The sequence below is a fragment of the Podarcis melisellensis genome (genome assembly GCF_964234715.1).
Source record: "Podarcis melisellensis genome assembly, chromosome: 2".
Classification (NCBI taxonomy): Eukaryota; Metazoa; Chordata; class Lepidosauria; order Squamata; family Lacertidae; genus Podarcis; species Podarcis melisellensis.
The window spans coordinates 66,587,688-66,607,220 of NC_138529.1; the positions used below are offsets into that span (position 1 = coordinate 66,587,688).

The 19,533-nt window shown below is 46.5% G+C and overlaps 2 protein-coding genes across 3 annotated transcripts in view; one reads left to right on the forward strand and one right to left on the reverse strand.

Moving 5' to 3' along the window:
* Positions 1-7,036: 7,036 nt before the first annotated feature.
* CLTB (clathrin light chain B) lies at positions 7,037-19,308 on the reverse strand. Of its 2 annotated transcripts, XM_081901144.1 has the most exons (6): positions 18,940-19,308; positions 16,420-16,466; positions 10,466-10,583; positions 9,274-9,385; positions 8,292-8,345; positions 7,037-7,461 (listed from the first exon to the last, which is right to left on the reverse strand). In XM_081901144.1, exons 1-6 carry the CDS (start codon positions 19,121-19,123, stop codon positions 7,290-7,292), a joined length of 687 nt encoding a protein of 228 aa, XP_081757270.1. In that variant the 5' UTR covers positions 19,124-19,308; the 3' UTR covers positions 7,037-7,289. The 2 variants fall into 2 exon arrangements, with proteins under 2 accessions (XP_081757270.1, XP_081757271.1); XM_081901145.1 differs by lacking the exon at positions 8,292-8,345 and having other exon boundaries at positions 18,940-19,304.
* The window catches only part of FAF2 (Fas associated factor family member 2), a 32,463-nt gene continuing 25,860 nt past the window's right edge, over positions 12,931-19,533 (forward strand). Inside the window, exons 1-2 of the mRNA XM_081901077.1 lie at positions 12,931-13,044; positions 17,756-17,946. Of these exons, the coding sequence (XP_081757203.1) occupies positions 17,944-17,946 (3 nt within the window). The 5' untranslated portion in view covers positions 12,931-13,044; positions 17,756-17,943. The remainder of the gene's footprint in view (positions 13,045-17,755; positions 17,947-19,533) is intronic.

Here is a 19,533-nt window from a genome sequence, read left to right on the forward strand (position 1 = left end):
TTGGGACAAGTGTCTTTATTACCTTGGGGGCACTTTTGTGCTTCAAAACACTTCAGAAATTGCTCACATTTATCACAAGGCCTGAGGGCTGGAAGGGATGAGCAGAACCTTTGAATAAGAGGGAAATTTACTTCTAGTTGTGGTTACTCTATCTGAAATATTCACATTCGAAGGTGGAGTAGATTACACCTCTTTGCGTCTTTGAACTGAAACAAAATTGTAAGCTTATTCTTTGTTCTTTTCTCCTTGCCAGCTGTTGGTATCTACATGCGCTCCTCTTGCACATGCTGGTTGTTTTATTATTGGTGCCAGCTTCTAGCCAACTGCTCTCAGTTCCTCATGCATTCAGTGTCCTGCTCCCACCCAACACACACACACACACACACACACACACACACACACACAGAGTTCTTACTTATGTGTAAGAAAAAGATCTTTATCCAGGTAATAGCAGAGGCTTAGCAGCAGACATAGAGCTCAAGAGTCATGATTCAGGAACAAGGCAAGACGTTCAGAACTGGACACAAGTGCTGAAAATGCCCCCAACAAGTTTCCATGACTTGGCCACCAAGCTTTTAAAGACAGGGCATGGTACACTCACTCGTGAGACTTGCTTGCCTTGTATGCATGTCCAGATTCCAAATGTGTACTCCGTTGAGGAGAGGGGAGTCTGCTCCCATCTGCAAAGATGGCACCTGTTTCTAGGCGACAAGACTGCACCTTCCTGTTCAGTTGCTGCCACCCCCTATTCTGCCTCCACTAAGGCTATCTGCTCTGCAGGAAGCTGGGGGGGGGGGAGCTCTGAAGTAACTGGCATTGGGGTGAAAAGGTGAGGTTTTCCAACCCTGGTTCCCACCACTGAGCTTCCACCCACCCCCTTTTCTTCTTCCTCCTATATCAGGGCCTGCTAATCAAAACTCAGTCCCAACATTCAGGCTGATGACTTGAAAAGCCTGGGTATGGAAATGGATACATGACTTGGGCTGCAACCATCTACCCCCTTACCCTAGAGTAAGCCCCACTGAATTCAGTGGGACTTATTTTTGGGTAGATCTGTATAGAACTCTTGATTATGGTTTATGCTGCACGGTTTGTGAATAAGAAAAGGATGTAAACATGGCTGATGCAAATTGCTAGAAGATGGGTTATGTAAATAAAGCAATTGGGCATCTTGGGACACATGAAGTTTTGAAGACACATGAAGTGGAGTGAGTGGAAAAACTTTATTTCCAAAGCATTATTTCATAACAATGAGTTAAGTATAGTGATGGCTGTCCACTGAATGCATTTCATTTGCTCTGATATAACCATTAGTAAACTGGAACAGTCTGACTTATAAGACAAGCCATGTTAGGCAGATTCTTGGCAGCTTGCTCTGCTGAATAAGGCTGTTGATATGTTATTAAGCTATTACAGGATTAACTATTTTTTTTCAGAAAAACCTCTTTGATTGTCCACTTATTGCACTGTAGAATCAAGTTTGTTTACATTTTCCGACTGGTAATTAAATGTAAGATTGAGGAAATCTGGTACGCAGAAGGAAGAGGTTTAGCCTAGTTGCCAGATCTGCTGAGGACAAATTATTCTATGAACAAATTCTTCATGCCAGTCGCTAAGGAAAAACAGATGTCACTAAAATAGATTGAAATGGGGCACTTTGCATTCAAGAGCTATATGGCCCAAATCATGTAGAAGATGCACTTCATTAGATGGGAAGTTTGATACTGGATGAAGAGACATCAGAGAAGAATATGCAGAATGCTATTCTCAGATTTTTGGGAGTAATTGGCGGCAACCTCTATTTTGTGTTGTATAAGCCCAGCAAATTGAATAGGTGCTGTGGAAATACTAGGGAAGCAAATAAGTTTTCAATAAAGAGACCTTCATAGAAAAGCTTTCCATTATTCTTTCTGCAACTACACCCAATATTTTGTTACTTGTTCTCAGTTTGTCATCACCCAAAGTAATAGTGCCAGCATGATTCTTTTACAGCTCAATCTGTTTTGAGAACTGGTCTTAATTGGACCTGGATTTTGTGGCAGCTGTTTCCTATACACTGGATTGAATTTTTAAAATTCAATTTAAAGCTATCAATACCCATTGAGAGTTAAGACTCTCAGTAGAGCACTGTGTTTGTTTCCTCAGAAGTCCTGCTAAATACACAGTGGCCTACAGCAAGGATAGGGAACCTGTCATCCACCCGCCATTGGACTACAATTCAACCTCGTGACGGGTTGATGGGAGTTATAGTTGAGCAGACATCTGAAGGTCCACAGAGTATCTTTCAATTCCCTACCATCAGAGATGGGGAACTTGTTGCCCCTCTGATGCTGTTGGATTTTCAACTTCTTTAGCCCGAGTCAACATGGCCAGGAATGATGGGAATTGTAGTCCATCAACATCTAAAGGGCCACAGGTTCCTCATCTAATATATACATCTAATGGTATCTACTGGTATGTTATGGTGTACAAGATTGTATTGTGAGGTGTTAATGACCAGCTGTAAACTCTAGTCTTGTGTAGATAAATAAGCAGATACTGACATAGCGAAAGCAGTTCCTGAGTCTAAAGGCATGAGCAACCAGCACAAAGTCAAAGAATTTGCCACCAAGTAACAATGCTGTATGCCCCTCTCGCCCTTCTAGTTATGTTTGTATATTAATAAGTCTAAATCTTTTCACTGAAGCTGATCTTTATTTTGGCCTTACTTTTTCAGCCACAAAATAAGAACTCTGCAATAAACGATTGCAACTACAATGGGGCAGTGTTAGTTGATAGCTTCTAATGTTTAGCCTTAGCCCTGTTCCTCCTAGCTCCTCCGTCACAATGGCTGCTTGGACATTAAGAATTTTAGATTCTCCAGGAGACTGGGCTTCTCCTGAATTAGCAGAAAGGCAGAGGTATCAGAACTGTTAGCTTTTCCAACAAAATTTCAGGGTGCAGAGGTCAGAAGCAAGATGTCTGGGCAGAGTTGTCTTACAGATTCATCCGCCCCACCAGCAGTAATTCATTCTTGTCTTTTTAACAAACTAAGTGATGTTTAAAAATGAGAATTACCGGTACTCCAACTTTATGAGAGAGATGCTCAGTGCCTTACAGAAGGAAATGTAGAACATAACTTATTTATGCCTAAGCCCAAAATATGCTTGGCTTATGTTGACAGGCAAACATTAAATGCAGTCTGTTGCTTTGCTGACTGTCAATGCAGAGTGCATACGTTTAGTTTTATTTGCCAGTGGGGAAAGAAGAGGCATTTCCAAGAACACTTAAGACTAGCTACAACAAACTTGCTTGTAGTTAGCTGCTTTCTTAAAGTGCATTATAATTCTTTCTAGTGAAGTGCATGGATATAATTCTACCTGTCTCAGACAAATGTACAGGCAAGCAACTTTTCATCAAGGTAACAGAATGTACCCACCTGAAAAGATGAGTTAAAAGCTAATAAGCTTGAACCACCTTCTATTTCATAAGATTGGGGGTAATTAGAGCGTGCTAAAGAAGTGGATTTTAGCTTCTTGTTTCAGAGAACGTTTAAAACGAAAAAAGGAATTCAAATCTGCGTCTGTGAACATAGGAAAACTACAGCTCATTTAAATACATTCTGTATTTACTGCTTAAGAAAAGTTTACCCCATAAATGCCTTATAAACCAAGGCTAGAACTTTTTAATATAATACGGAGTAAGAAAGATCTATTATTAAGTGTGCCTCCCAAACATTGCTGACATAATTTCTTTTATAAGCTTCTTATGTGGAACTTGTCTAAGGAAGCAACACCATGAATGCTTACCTAAGAGTAATTGTCACTGGAGACAGTGGAACTTCCAACTAACCATGCCTAGTATCAGTCTCTACGTGTCTAAAAACTCCCAGTGCTGCTTCAGAGAAAAGTATTCAAAATGGTCATCTCCCTCCTATAACAGAGGATTGCAAGGCTTCAGCCTAGGGCCGAGTTGGGGAACCTGTGGCCTTCAAACTGGCCAATAATTAGCCCCAGCTAGCATGGTTGGTGTTCTGGTAGTCTGGTAGGTCTTGTAGTTCAATAACAACTCAGAGGGTCACATGCTCCCCAACTTTGGCCTAGGATATTAATTTCCCCAAATATTCTCCCCCATTATTTCAAAGAAGCATGGAAAGAAAGATTCTGTGACTCCTTAAACTGTGAATGGAGTAGTGGCAGTTTATTGATAATAGGTGGTTTAACAAAGTCACAGATTGTAATGTTGGGGGACAGAGCAGCTGCAGGCAAAGCTCCCGCCTCCCCCAAGTGCCCCCCAGCTTACTGCTGCCGCCACTTGGGGGTGCCAGACATAGTAGTAGTGAAATTCTGGGCTGACTGGGTGATTCCAAGCAGGGGCTGCTTCTTGCTACTGGACTCCGGTGCAGATATCCATCCCGGGGTACAAAGCAAACAGCTTGGTTTCCAGAGGATACGGTGAGGAGTGGTCAGACCACCAATGCTCCCAGCTGTCTCCTCTATGCTGTGAAGTTCTCTGTAGCTGATGGTGGAAGAGGGAGCTGCCATCAGTCTGGAATCTGTCACTCATCTCTAGCTCTTCAGATAAACTTGAATGTGGATTGTTCGAAAGGAAACATCCCTAAAACAAACCCTTGTGAAGAGATATAGTTTTGTCTGCGCTTCTCTTAGCTAGCAACAACAGCCCTCAAACAGAGAGTTGTAATGCAGTTGTCACAAACTTTATATTGCAAATCAAAGCGTCTTTGGCCAACGGGGCATGTTGGACAAAGACTGGGCAGGCTTTTTGAGCTGCATATACCGCAAGGCTCCCTCGATCCTGCAAGGTTGTTGTACTGCATAGGGTTTGTTTCCAAAGCTGTTGGGCTCCTGATTAGAGAAAAGCATGAACCTTATTAAACATTTTACCTAAAAGAGCTGCCTTTCCCCATAGGAACACATCCTTTTTTCTGGAAGCTGCCAAGGCCCAGACCAACCCACTTTTTAACACTGTGAACCGTTTCCCCTGCACGACGCTTATCACATCATTTTTGAAGAGCAAGGTGCTGATGCGACAGTCCACATGTGGAAAATTCAAATGCTGTCAAAAGCTCCTTGAAAAAACTGTCTTTCCTGGGATAGGAAGTTCCATTTCCTCTGTGGGTCTTTTTTTTTATACACATGCTTCACTGTTCAAAAATGATACGGTGAACTTAGCGCACGAGGACCTTAACACATTAAATAATATACATGGACATAAGCAAATCACAAAAGCAGCTCCCTGCAAAGCCAACCCAAGTAAGGAGGTGAACCCTGATAATCTACGTATTCTGTGCTTACAGCTGTTTCTGCGGTCTTGAAAACTTCGCCAACAATGCACAACCAGCCTAGATCCCCCTCCCCCAAACGGCCATATATTCCTGAGACTCCAAAATACGCACTTGCAACCACATGTGGCCATTGTGCTTTTCTGCTAGTAGGTTCACATTCACTCAAGGTGAAGAACCTTCATTAGAGGAGCCAAGCAGCCCCTCACAGCAGAACATACACCCAATGGGAAAATGAGCAATCTGTCTGCTCCTCTCCTGGTACAAAGGAAGAGACGGCAGGAGCCTAAGATACAGGCCAGCAGTATGGAAAGGGACAAATACTACAGAATCATCACTTACTCTTCACACAGCACTGGGAGAGTGGACTGTTCTCAGTGTAATTTCAGCTCCACGTTTGTTTGTTTGTTACCTGGGTGGGGAAACCTAATGGCAGCAAGCTCATCAGCTGCACCATAAGGTGTCCAGCAAATCTCTGAATCTTTATAGAGGGAAATCAGCCTTCAAATTAAACATGTAGGCTGAAATTCTACACCCACTTACTTAGCAGTAAACCTCATTGAACTCCATGGAACTTACTTCTGAACAGACATGATTGTGCTGGTGAAGTGTTTTAAAACTGCAATCCTGTGCATATATATATATATATATATATGCACAGGATTGGGAAAGCATATATATATATATATATATATATATATATATATGGAAGAAAGCCCTTTTGGATATACTGTGGCACTTTGTTCCAAGCTGCACAGGAATGCGTTCTCAAGTCCAGTATTTGATTTGGGGGTGTTGACTTACTATGGGTGGCGGCAGTAAGAGAATGGACCTTGGCTTGCTTAGAAGCCCAAAAGGCATAGACAGCTCCTACTGGGAGATGAGTACAGAATTGCCCTGCTTTCATCTACCTTCCCCTTGAAGCACACAAACTGAAAGAAGCAATCTCTCTGAGAAAAATCCAGTTAACCCCATATCACGTCCCTGTGCTTAGTGTTGCCTTTGCAAATACAGAATAATATGCCTCGAGGGGCACATGTGTGCATGTAAATGAGAGAGGTGGGGAATGAGAATATGAAGGAAGTGCTCAGGATTCTTTCTTGTATTCTTCCCCTTCTACATCACCTAAGCCAAAATAGGCTTTTGATTCAGGAATAACTAACTGGTGGTGGGGAGAAACAGCATTCCACCCAGTGGAAGCAAGTCTTAGCACAAGGGCTTGTTGTCGTTTCCCCCTGCAGCTCTTTCATGACTTCAAACAGATCTTAAGTTCAGCCCCTCCATTACAATTTCAGCACACCAAGTCTTTAGGTCAGTTTTCCTCACTGCCCTCTCCCTTTTGTACATCCCTCCCCGCCGCCCCCTCCCCAGGGCTTGCCGACACCCTCCTCTTTCTCTGCCAAGCCTGTCAGGCACCAGCTCGGAAGCATGACTAAGCTCCAACACTCTACCTACTCTTAAGGGTCACCGCTCACTCTCGCTGGGGGTAAGCAGCAACAAGAGCGGAGCCCCTAACTTGGGGAATCCTGCATGCAGCCTTGGGCTCCAATTGAGTGGTGCCTCCTGGGTCTGGTACAAAGTATTGGGAAAGTGAACTGTGTTTTGCCTACTCTACCGGCCAAGGTCATGGGATAAGCAGGGGCCAGGGAAGCCTGTGAATGCCCCAGACGCTAAAACAAGGAGTGACCTTTCTCGAAGGCAGCAGGTGTGTGAACCAAGGAGGGCAGCTGCCCAAGGAACCACGCAGTTAATAAATATGTGGAAAAAGATACCAATGCACCCTTTAAGCAAAGTAAAACCAAGGAGGAGGGGTACAGGCAACCACTCGGCCCGAGTGACGCAAACGCACGGAGGAGAGAGGAAGGGGCAGGGGTGGGATGCTTTTGGTGTCCCCTACTGGTGGCCGTCTAAGCCTGTTGTTGTGCAGCAGCGAAATCCGCTGGCCAAAGAGCAACTCGGCATCCTCACCCCGGCCCCCGGCCCAGCCCCCAGCCCCTTTCCAGCTTGGCTAGCGGGCCAGGGGTGTCTGTTTGAGAGAGATCAGCACAGAGCGCATGCGCGACACATCCTTGGACTGCTTGCTGCTCTTGGGGTTGAAGTCACAGAGTTGGGCCACTTTCTCCCATTCGGTGCCGGGCATCTCTTCCTTGGACTCCTTCATGAAGGCTTCCTCCGAGGCCCTGGAGAAGGAGGCAAGCGAGCAAAGGGTCAGGCTCAGAAAAAGAAGCAGGCAAGCACCTCCTTATCTATGGTACTATGCCAGTCAGGTTGCCAAGAGGAATTGCTTGGTTAACTGGAGATTGAAAATAGATTGCCTTTCACATCAAAAGAAGATTAAAGGGCACTGCCACTTACTTATCAGGAAAGAACAATCAACAATAAAGGAACAGCCTTAAGTGGCAGAGAAACACAAAGCACAATTAGTAATGGAAACACTTTCCTCACGTGTCGTGTTTGTTATAGCTGCTATAATGTCTTGTTGCTTTATGTGTAAGTTATTTCGGAATATGTTTGTATTTCTAAGTCGCTTTCAGTTTACCTTTCTGAACTCAAACAAATTAGTATTATTTGTTTCCTTTTCTGCAATAAAAGTTCTCAAATGAAGTTCCCCATGAAGTTCTCAAAAGAAAAGAAACAGCACATAAAGATCAGCCAAACCCTCTTGGGATAGGAATGGCTCTGAGTACAACAATATCAAAGAAGCACTAGACTTTCTAAAGGAAACTGGGGGGAACTATTCAGTCAAATGGCTGCACTCATGCTCTGAACATATGCCTGGAAACTCTCTGTATAAAAAGGAGGAACCAATGCAGCATTAGCCATCCTGAAACATTTGCACAAGCCCTTTCTTCACTTGTAAAATGTCTGGCAACAAAGAGACCCTCAAATGCACACCTGAGCTCTTGTGTAACTAGCAAACTTAAGCTTAGGGAATAGAGCCCAACAGCCACATACAGGAGATCCACTTAAGAAAGGACCCAAAGGGGAAAAGAGCAATAGAGAGACGTACACGTAGCCAATCACATCGGCATCCGGCTGCTGGTAAAAGGCTTTGTCAGCAATCCTACGGTGTGACCCAGAGACAGAAGAAAGCAGCACAGCAGAGAGGCAGCAAAGAGTTAAAGAGAGAAAGGTGGGTTAGTGCCCTTGGAGGAGCAACAGAATCAGACAAAGCAGGAGAGGAGGCATGGGGAAGCTCCCATGGGTTGGTTAGAGATTCATTAGTCAAACGCTTAGGAGTGACAGAAGGCAGCCCCTTTATGGAGATGAAATATTTGGCATGGTCCATAACCCCACAAAAACAGAGACAGCAGCTTCTAGGGAGCAGCAAACCCAAATCTCAGATTGACTGCAAGGGAGTCAAAGGAAACCCACCCAGGGTGTTTGCAGTAACTAGTCTGGCAACGCCTTGAAGTCATGCAGCAGATAATGTGGAAAGGCTCGCCTGCGTGTTGCAGATCTGAATGCAAGAGTGACCAGTCTTGCTGCCTGGTGAGGCACTCTCACCAGAATCCATTACAGTGGTACCTCGGGTTACATACGCTTCAGGTTACAGACTTCGCTAACCCAGAAATAGTGCTTCAGGTTAAGAACTTTGCTTCAGGATGAGAACAGAAATCGTGCTCCGGCGGCGCAACGGCAGCAGGAGGCCCCATTAGCTAAAGTGGTGCTTCAGATTAAGAACAGTTTCAGGTTAGGAACAGACCTCCAGAATGAATTAAGTACTTAACCCAAGGTACCACTGTATTTGGCCCATATAAATTTATTGCACAACTGTGATGGTGTGGCCTGGTGGAAATACGGTTCAGGGTTTTTATCTCCAAGCTCTCTTACCCAGCCTGCCCCCAGGGATGTGTGGGAGCCAAAAGAGCGAGGTCCCTTTTCTCAGGCTGCGCTATGGCTCCCAGGGGCAGCTCTGATACTTTGGCAGGTGCCGAGGGTGAAGTGAGCTATTATTGGCAGGGGCTAAAAGCTGTCCCGCCCAGTCATACCTGTTGTTGGCCCTGTTCCTCTCCATCTGCTCGTTCTGCCGCAAGTTCCACTCTTCCAAGTCCTTCTTGGCCTTTTCACGCCATTCCTGCTCTAACACCTTGGAGGTCACATCTGAAAGGAGAGCGACACATAACTGCTGGGCAGAAGGATGGCGACAGAGACAAGTCTCAGCCGCAGCCCAGCACCTCACAAAGCTGGCCCTGAGGAGATGCTGAGAATAAAACCTAGGACCTTCTCCATGCTAAGCAGATGCTGTACCAGTGAGCTGCTGTCCTTTTGCCACAGCCCTTGGAAGGAAGCTGAGGCAGGGAGCTGCTGGCTGTAACAATATGGAAGAGCCCCTTCACAAGATATAGCCCAAGTGCTGCTCTAAGCAGTCTCAGAGCACAGATAACAAGGGCAAATATGTGGGCACACAGGCAGTGGACTAAGTGGAAATGAGGGAGGAGCATAAACACTAGGAGACAAATCAGTGTACACCCAACTAGTCAGGCTCTGTGTTATGAAGGAGGCCTACTAGTTCTGTATATCCAGCTGAAGCCCCATGAAAATAGCTCTCCTGAGGTGAAGCTTGTGGCTAAAATTCTGTCTAGAACCCCTAATGTATATGTCTTTCTCTACTGCCTTCTCACTATATTTGGATGTTTTAGGTTCCATTGCCATCTTCTTAATTATTCTATGTTTCCCAACTCCCTCAGCCCCAGCCACATCTATGTCCCTGTTATCCTAGTGGCTTTTCATCCCCCGCAACCCTCTACAGCCCTACAATGACTTTTTCATTTTACCCTTTAAAGTTCCTTCTTGTAGCCTTTTCTCTGATGAAATCCTCCTACCCCTCATTTCATTATTCACTGGTTTCTGCTCCTGGGAGCTGGCTCTCCCATTATCCAGAGTGAGAAAGCTGATTTGGGGTGTCAAACTGTTACTTATTTTAATTTGTTGTATTTTTATAGCCATGGAAGAGACACTTGGGACAATTTTCTGCCTCTGGTGCCCAAATAACTTGACTGGCCTTGGGTACTCAGCACTGCCTCAGACATCTTTGCTGGCTGGGGCTGATGGGAGTTGTAGTCCACAGCATCTGGACGGAGCTGGATTGACAAAGTATGTCATAACAGCTTGGGCCAGCTCTGTCTGCCCCTCAAAAAACAGACATTTGTACAGTGTATATTTGCTCCTTCTCATTCCTACCCAACTCCTGCAGTCTCTTTTTCTGCTCCTCTCGCCATTTGCGGATGCTCTCAGGCTCCTGCGTCAGCCGGTCAGCTCTAGCAATGGCTGCATAGGCATCCGTGGGCCCATTGGATTCCTTTAAGCAAAAGCAACAATTTGTGAGATCCAGGCTCTCTTTATTCATAAAAGCATTTATGTATCGCTGTATCATAAAATATATCAAAGCAGTTTACAATAATATCTATGTAAAATGAAAACACATACAATAAATAATAATAATAATAATAATAATAATAATAATAATAATTTTTTAAAAACAAAAAAAATTCCTTCCAGTAGCACCTTAAAGACCAACTAAGTTAGTTCTTGGTATGAGCTTTCGTGTGCATGCACACTTCTTCAGATACCTGCACACGAAAGCTCATACCAAGAACTAACTTAGTTGGTCTTTAAGGTGCTACTGGAAGGAATTTTTTTTGTTTTGACTATGGCAGACCAACACGGCTACCTATCTGTAACTGGAAATATTTTTTTACTTATACCCTGCCCATCTGGCTGGGTTTCCACAGCCACACTGGGCAGCTCCCAACAGAATATTAAAAACAATACAAAACATCAAACATGAAAAACTTCCCTAAACAGGGCTGCCTTCAGATGTCTTCTAAAAGTCAGATAGTTGTTTATTTTCTTGACATGTGATAGGAGGGCGTTCCACAGGGTGGGCACCACTACCAAGAAGGCCCTTTGCCTGGTTCCCTGTAACCTCACTTGCCACAGTGGGGGAGCCGCCAGAAGGCCCTCGGAACTGGACCTTAGTGTCCGGGCTGCACGATGGGGGTGGAGATGCTCCTTCAGGTATACTGGGCCGTAAGAGTCCATCAACTAACTGTTATGGAAATATGCATTCTGAATTGCCTGCATAAACTAGGCAGAATAGAAAAGTTTTCAGTAAGCATTTAAAGGTTGAAACAAAAGGCGCTTGTTGAATCTCTATTGGCAGAGTATTCCACAGGACCGGGCCACCAATGCTAAAGGCTCTATTTTGATGTGGATTTGACATCAAATGAGCTTTGCCAACTCAGGAGAACTTTGGCAACTCACCCAAAACCACAGTTCCGGGTTCCTTCAACCCACAGCCAAGACAACCTCTGTCGGGGAAGCTGTGGAGCAGTAGGGTGGGCATCCCTAACCTGTCTCTTTGACCCAACACCAGATGCAGGCCCCCAAGAGAGAGGAGTTCCCCAGTGGTGGGAAGTGAACTCCTCTCCCATACCCACCATAGTCTCAGTCAACCACAAATCTACGTGGAATAAGAAGCATCATGAAAAGTCTTGAACCAAATTATGGTGAGGTCCTAATCCTAGTTCTCCAGCAGATATAAACAACCTTTTCCCAAGGTGGAACAAGGTGGAAAAGAATGAAAACTGTGAAGAAGGTTCAAGAGTCCTAGCACAACTGCCTGAAAATTATGGTACTATTTATTTATTCATTTATTTCATTTACGAATTGCTTCCCATGAGGTATCCCAAAGTGATTTACACATATATAAAACATAAAAAGAAGGTAAAGGACCCCTGACAATTAAGTCCAGTCGCGAATGACTCTGGGGTTGTGGCGCTCATCTCACTTTACTGGCTGAGGGAGCAGATGTTTGTCCGCAGACAGTTTTTCTGGGTCATGTGGCCAGCATGACTAAGCCACTTCTGGTGAAACCAGAGCAGTGCACGGAAACACCGCTTACCTTCCAGCCAGAGCAGTACCTATTTATCTACTTGCACTTTCAAGTGCTTTTGAACTGGTAGGTTGGCAGGAGTTGGGACCGAACAACGGGAGCTCACCCCGTAGTGGATATTTGAACCGCCGACCTTCTGACCGGCAAGCCCTAGGCTCAGTGGTTTAGACCACAGCGCTATATATATATCAGTTCAATTCCAAGAGAGATACCAACTGGGGTAAAGATTTCAGAAGGCTTGTTGAAAGACAATAGAGAAGGTGACCAATATGCAACGGGAGGGACTTTTGAAGGGTAGGTGTTGCACACTAAAGGCCCAATTCCAACACCATGTGGAATGAATCGCCTGGTAGGATGGTTTTTGCAATGATCAATTGGGTATGTAGGGGGCGAGACAACATTTTAGGTATCCTAGACCCAAGCTGCATAGGGTTTTCTGCATCAGTACGTACCAGCACCTTGAAGCTAGTCTGGTATAAGCTTATAGGAACAGGTCCTTCTGAAAACTACACTCCTATGCTGCCCAATAGAAACCCTTCATTAGCCATGTACCTGCCCAGCCTTATCCAACGTGCTACTCGCTGCCAACGTGATTTTCATGTCTGTGTAACAGGCAAGCACCTACAGTTCTAAGGAGGAACGGCTGCAAGCCGTTCCTCTGTGATGTCATCCCTCTGATGTCACAGTAGGTCTTGAGAAGGTTATTGCCTTCTTGAGGAGATCTTTCTCTGATCCTAGCCGGGCAATTGTTTCAATCGGCTCTAAAACCACTTTGACACCACCCAGGGCCATTGTCATGGCAATTACTGCAGCCTCAAGCTGAAATCATGCGGGAAGTGCTAGAAGTGGTCACCTTTATTTAAAGGCTAGTAATCATAGTAATTAAATAAGCCAGCTGCAGCATTTGAGAAGGCCCACAGTATCGGTTCCATTTACATACAACATTTTATTGGTCCACAGTCAGACTCCTTGCAGTTGATTATTTACTGGCTCTCAGTGAAGCAGCTCTCCCACCTAGCCTTTCCATCTCATTCCAAACATCAGAATCAATTGAAGCGTTTATTTGAATTTTAGATTCCATTTCAAAAAGAAAACAAAATTCTATGACCAAATTTTCACAGATCAAGTGATAAATTTGTTTCTGGACCGGGCCACTGAAGGTGAGGAGGAAGGAGAATGAGATGTCCCTCCCCTCAAAGCAACAACAGAGTCTTGCTCCATGCAAAAAGCTAGTGGGTCAGAGAGAAAGGTTCAAGTCTAGCATCCCCCTCACCTCTCTAAATGGTTCAGTCCAGGAACAGTATTACTACTGTCAGGAACTGTACCCTGAAAAGTTTTTATGTGATATAAAAAGATAAATGGGGCTGGGTGGCAGGTGGAGGCTGAATCTTGTGAGACTGCAGATCACGCCCAGGCAGAGGTCCCCCCCCCCACTACATCAGGGATGTGGGTGACCTGTGGCCTTATGGGTGTACTTCGACTCCAACTCCCCTCAGCTCCAGCCACCATGGCCAAAACAGTTCAAAAATCCTTAGGGGGTGAAGGGATAGGAACTCACAGCCAATTCAAGAAAATGCTGAAGGCTTTTCCACAGATGCCACAAGATTCTTCTTCATTTTTGCACCACCAGACTAACACAGCTAGCTCTCTGGAACAGATACCTGAAGACAGTTAGCTATTCAGTAGTCAAGGTATGCAAGCAGGGACAGGACTGGCTGAAAGCTGAAAGAATCCCACTATAAGAGGGAACTCCGGCTGACCTTACCATTAGGCAACGTGAGGTGGCTGCCTGATTTCGAGTGTCATGAAAAGGCAACAAGCTGTTGGCTATTTTATTATGATTGCATTTTTACTCTTAGCGCTTGTGCAGCCTTAACATTTTGTAGGATGAGGTGCTCTTTCCTACTCTGGGCTGCCCCTGAATTTCCACAGAAGGGGCTTTCCCCTTAAGTTTCATGGGGCACTACAGAATTAGCCTATCTAATTCTCCCAGTTTGTTTGCCATTCCTTCTTGCAACATCTGTAGTTGCAACAAAGCTGCAGTGCAGGAATAATTTGATAATGGGGTAGAATTGGCCACACCTGGTCTCTTGTGAGAGGCAGTGAGGTAAAGACAAGGAATGTGTCACTAGAGAGAAATGTGATGCATGGCTAGCAGCCACAGGAAGGGAAACATTAAAGTCAGATGAGGTGGGGCGTGGCAAAAAGGCTGCACTCGCATCTAGTCCTCAAGGAAGTTTTTATCTGCCACCCGGCAGCCTACAACATAGATACCAACTCCTAGAGGTTGAGGAGTCCGTGCCTCCCCCAATTAAATATTTGAGCCGCCACCCAAGTTGAGGGGCATTGTCAATTCAACTGGTGTGTGCGCACCTTGTCATGTGATGGATTGTGCTGGGAAGGGATTACCTGCCCCCCAATATTTTATTCAAGTTGGCACTCCTGGCCAACAGCTTGTTGCCTAGAGTTTTGGTTTGCATTAAATTGGGGGCACCACTTTCCTCTTACTTCTCCCATAACAACAAGAGGACTCCACACTTTCCCCTCAAATCCTAGGCTCTTTAAGGGAAATTACTCCAGCCCTAAAACTGGTGTCCCTCGTGAAATGTGCAAATGAACACATCCACACCTCCAGCCTGAAGAAACTGGCTAAGACTGCCTTAAAAGTCTGGCTGGACTATTTTCCAAAGAGTAAACATGCTTTGACAGATGTGCATGCAAGCGTTATTAAGATGTTAGCACTGTCACTCCAATATAATTCCACAAGTATTTCCCTGCATGCCTCCAACTCTCTCTACAACCTTGAGTTCGCTATTTTGGCTGGCTCTCCGGCTATATGAAAGCTTAGGGTCCACAAACTGTTATCTTGATTTGTTATGTCCGGAAGCAAGTAAGAGAAGGTAATGCCATAGCTCAGCTGTCGAGCATCTGCTCCACATACAAAAGACCTCAGGTTCAATTCCCAGCTTCTCTAGGTAGGGGGGAATTCCTTGCCTGAAACTCTGGATAGTTTCTGGCAAGTCTTTGTAGACAACACTGAGGTAGGTGAGCCAATGGTCAGACTCTGTATAAGGCAACGTCCTATGTTCCTAAAGATAGGTGGGTTGCTTTTCCAGAATCAAAAGTCAGACTCCAAGGGGGTTCAAGTTGGAGAGCGAAAGGCGGCTGCAATTAAGTGCAAAGCTCTCTCACCTTCACAACTATTGCTGCTTGTTGTGTAGAGCAAGGCTATTGGATTACCCTCCACCCGCATCCGAATCCGCTAATCTAATTAACTCTACCCATCTCCAATGGGATTATGCTGCTGTAAAGCAAGTCGATACCACAACAAGGAGGGAGTGAAGCGCTCCACAACAGCCGCTGCTTCTCTGTCTACCCGAGCCGACCGGGGTTGTTCCTACGTCATGGTGTGGGATGGCATCCGAAAGGGCAGCGCGTGTTGAATTCCTCCTTGGCAGCTTGTAAGTGGTTGCCCACACACAGCATTGTAAGAGCGCTAAGCAACTGGAGGCTAATGTCAGCAGAAACGGGAGGCTAAAGGGCCCGTGTGGAGGGAGAAGGTGCGCTAATGCAGCACCATCTGACTAGAACGCAAAAGACAGCACAAAACCATTCTTTCAGCCGTCGTATCGGTAGCAATCACAGCAGCACAACATAGGAACCACATGTGCCCACCAGATAACCATTCATTTTTCAAGACGAAAACAAAACAAAACATAATCCAACCAACCCACAGACAGACAACGAAAGCCTCTGACTTCCAGGACTTTGGTCCATTTGGCTCAGTGTTGTCTACTGACTGGCAGCAATTCTCCAGGATAGCAGGACCAGGGACATTCCCAGCCCTAGTTGGAGAAGCTGTGCATTGAGAAAGGGGCCTTCAGCATGCAAAGAAAGCCAGGTCCTCTACCACTGAGCTGTGGCTCTTCCCCATCTAGATCCACATCCCTGCTATATGTGATGCCCATGAGCAGCTGCAAGGGTTGAATTATTCTAGGGCAAGAGAATGTTATAGCCAATCTCAACTGGAAACAGAAGGGCTGGTGGCTAGTATTCCAGGTCACCCACAAACCTGTCCCCTTTTCTTTGAGAAAACTGCAAAGAAGCCGATAGTATCAGATGAGATGCCTCAAAGAACCTGCTGTGAACTCTGAGGGTCTAGTAATTCCTGCTGGGCATCTACTACAAAGGCTACATTCACTGGCCCCATAGACCACAAGTTTCTCTCAGAGGATCTCACCTGATAGAGGTCTCCGTTCACGGTGGCCCCATTGCTGTCAAAATCAGCTGCAGAAGAAGAAAAATAAAAACATGTTAGTAGCCATTTGTGCCACTTAAGCCAGTGTTTCCCAACCTTGGGCCTCCAGCTATTTTTGAACTACAATTCCCATCATCCCTGACCTCTGGTCTTGCTAGCTAGGGATGATGGGAGTTGTAGTCCAAAAACAGCTGGAGGCCCAAGGTTGGGAAACACTGACTTAAGCTAATGGAAGCTGTAGCCAAAAACATCTGGAAGGCAGCAGGTTGGGGAAAGGCTGGTGGAATGGGTTATATTATGGGACCAGCTTCTGCCTCATGGTTTGACTGGGTTACAAAAGTGGGAGGTCTGTGACAGACAGGTAAACACAGCAATGTGTGGAAGCTGGAAGACAGAGAGAAAATCCAGAGTCTCAGAATCTGGGGACAGAAAGTGCAGGAATCTGGAATGCTCACCCCTATATTCCAGCACCCCAAAATAAGTCCTAAGTAGCCAAGCCAATGGTTGTGGTTGCTGTTAGAGTCTTTGGTGCAACATTCTCAGTAAAAGCCAGTCCATCAATTTGTGCCTCATTTTCATTAATCTCTAAGCCCTTGGATAAGGACCTGGTAACTGTGGCACCTGTGAGCAACTGCTGAGATCAGAAGTTCTGCAATTATTAGAAGCCAGAAGCCCCCTTTCCTCAGCACTGCAAGCAAATCTGATAGCAGGAGATGATAGGAATTTACTTCAAAATAGGTCCCCACTGAGTTAAATGGGACATTGTAATTTTTGCACTGAGGGTAAGGAACAGTGGGATGTTACTAAGAAAAGCTGGTTAGATGAGGGTGCAAATTGTGGGCATGGATTTCCGTAAGCTAGAATTTAATTCATCAGATGCATGAACTGGTGTGGGGAAATAGTGGGAATATAGGAAAGAGTGGGCAGATGTACAATGGAAGAAACAAAATTAAGTTAAAAAATCAGCAGCTTGATCCCATACATGTTTACTTAGAGGTCAACAGAATATATACAGTACTTGAGATCAGCCAGTCCACAAGAAGAAGGGGGCTGACTCCAGATATTTAATGGGCTGCAAAGAAGCGGGAGATCCCTTGTCAACTGTTTAAACAGGTTCTGAGACTCTAGGCTGCTTACTTGGAGCATGCTTGGAAAGGCCAAATGGGGACAGTGTGTTTTCAGTTCACAAGGCCTTTGAAAACAGTAACTCTGGCTAAAGAGTGTAACTTTCTTGCTTGGGAAGAAGATTGTTTCAGGGCTCCTGACTAAGCAGAGCCAAGAATGGACTTGTCTTTTTCACTTGTTCTGTTTTCAACAGCAGCATGACATGCAGAAATTAAGAAGCTTTTTTGGCAATGAGATCCAGCAGTGGAAAATCCCCACAACCCAGGCTGATGGCAAAGGCACAGGAGCAGGCCAGCTGAAAAAGTTGACAACCCTCAGCAGAGCTAAGGCAAAGGAGAGTAAGTCAAAGGACAAAGGGGCAGCATTCCTTGTGCTTTTCCCATGGTAAGAGAACCTATTCCTTCCTTTCCTTACTCCACTTCCTTGTAGATGCCCTTGCTTTTCCTTGGCACCATGCACACACCCTGAATATTCAGCTACACCCAGGAAGCCTGGATCTGGTCTGGCAACATTTGTAAGGACTCCTCCCAAAGTCGGCCTTGAGCTTCAGGAGGCCTGTCTCCTAAGAATGGTCCCTTCCTTCTATACCATCTCTCCTCAGCCTAGCACTTGGGCCTAATACTTGCCTGCCTCATCCCAGCCAAAGAAGACTAGTGAGAGCTCTCTCTGTGGGTCACACTGGGGCTGTTCTGCCTTGGGCCAACTGTTCACACCTGGCCAAAAGATGCTAACCATTCAAAGATCTTAGGTGTAGAATGGGGCATCTGCATCAGCAGAGGATTGGCCCAGATGGTCTTTGAGACCTCTCCCAACTCCGATTCCCTTCCTGTGGCTGCAGATGTTGTCCTGAAGAGTAAAAGGCCTCTGCTTCCTATGAGTCCCAAATCCAAAGCACACCTGCTTCCTGACCTAAAGGGCTGAGCTAGAAAAAAAGGGACAGTGCTCTACCAAAGACTGCACCAAAAGCAGGCAAAGTTACAATTTGTAGCAGAGGCAAAGACATCTCTGCCAGGATGCTGACGGCCAAGGCCTCGGGGATGGCGGACCGGGAGTACCACTTCCTCTTCTCCCACCCCAAGGAGCGGCAGGGGAACCTCAGAGGCTCCCTGCAAGCCAGCCTTCTGTCCACCGCTTCATCTTCATACCCAGGCCGAGGAGGAAGGCACAGAAACACGGGGAGCTGCCCCAGCACCGAGTCCGGCAACTGGTCCATCTAGCGGCGGTACAGGCAGCAGGGGCGAACCCCTGACCTTCTGCATGCCAAGCAGGTGTCCCGCGGCGCCTCCCCCGCCCGCACCCCCGAGAAGCCCGGCTCGCCCGCCGCATCTCGGCGCAGGCCCGCGCGCCGCTTCTTTGCCCTTCGCCGCTCCGGCTCACCCGGCGCCTCGGCTGCCTCCTGGCTGCCTCCCGCGGCCCCGTCGGCGGTGCTGAAGCCCTCGTCGTTCTCGATGCCCGCGATCTCGCTCTCTTGCTGAGCCAGGAAAGCGGCGGCCGGGTCCTCTTCGGCGGCCTCGGCTGCTCCGCTCTCCGACGAGGAGAAGAAACCGAAATCATCAGCCATGTTGTCTCCCCCACCCCGCCAGCTGCGCCTCCCGACCCTTTCCTTCCTCGAGGACGACGGGCAGGCGACCCCAGCTGCGCCGACGGCGCTCCTTGGCTGCAAAGGTAGGCGCAGAGAACCGCCGAGCGACGAGGAAGCCCGGGCTCAGCTGTCACTGCGGCGGCGGCGGGCGGCGGCGGGAGGAGCCTCGCCGCGAGAGGACGGGCGAAGGGAGGTGACCTCACCAGCCAGGCTGCCGAGGAGCCCCGGAGCCGCGAGGGGGAAGCACTGCGGCGCCTCCTGCTTGCCATCGGGCTGGCCCGGCGGAACCGCCGCCGTCGAAAATCAGAGCAGTTCCGCCCAAGGAGAGTTTTGCCAGCAGTCGTGACGGCGGCAAAAGATGGCATCTTAAGGCCGCCGGACTTATTTTT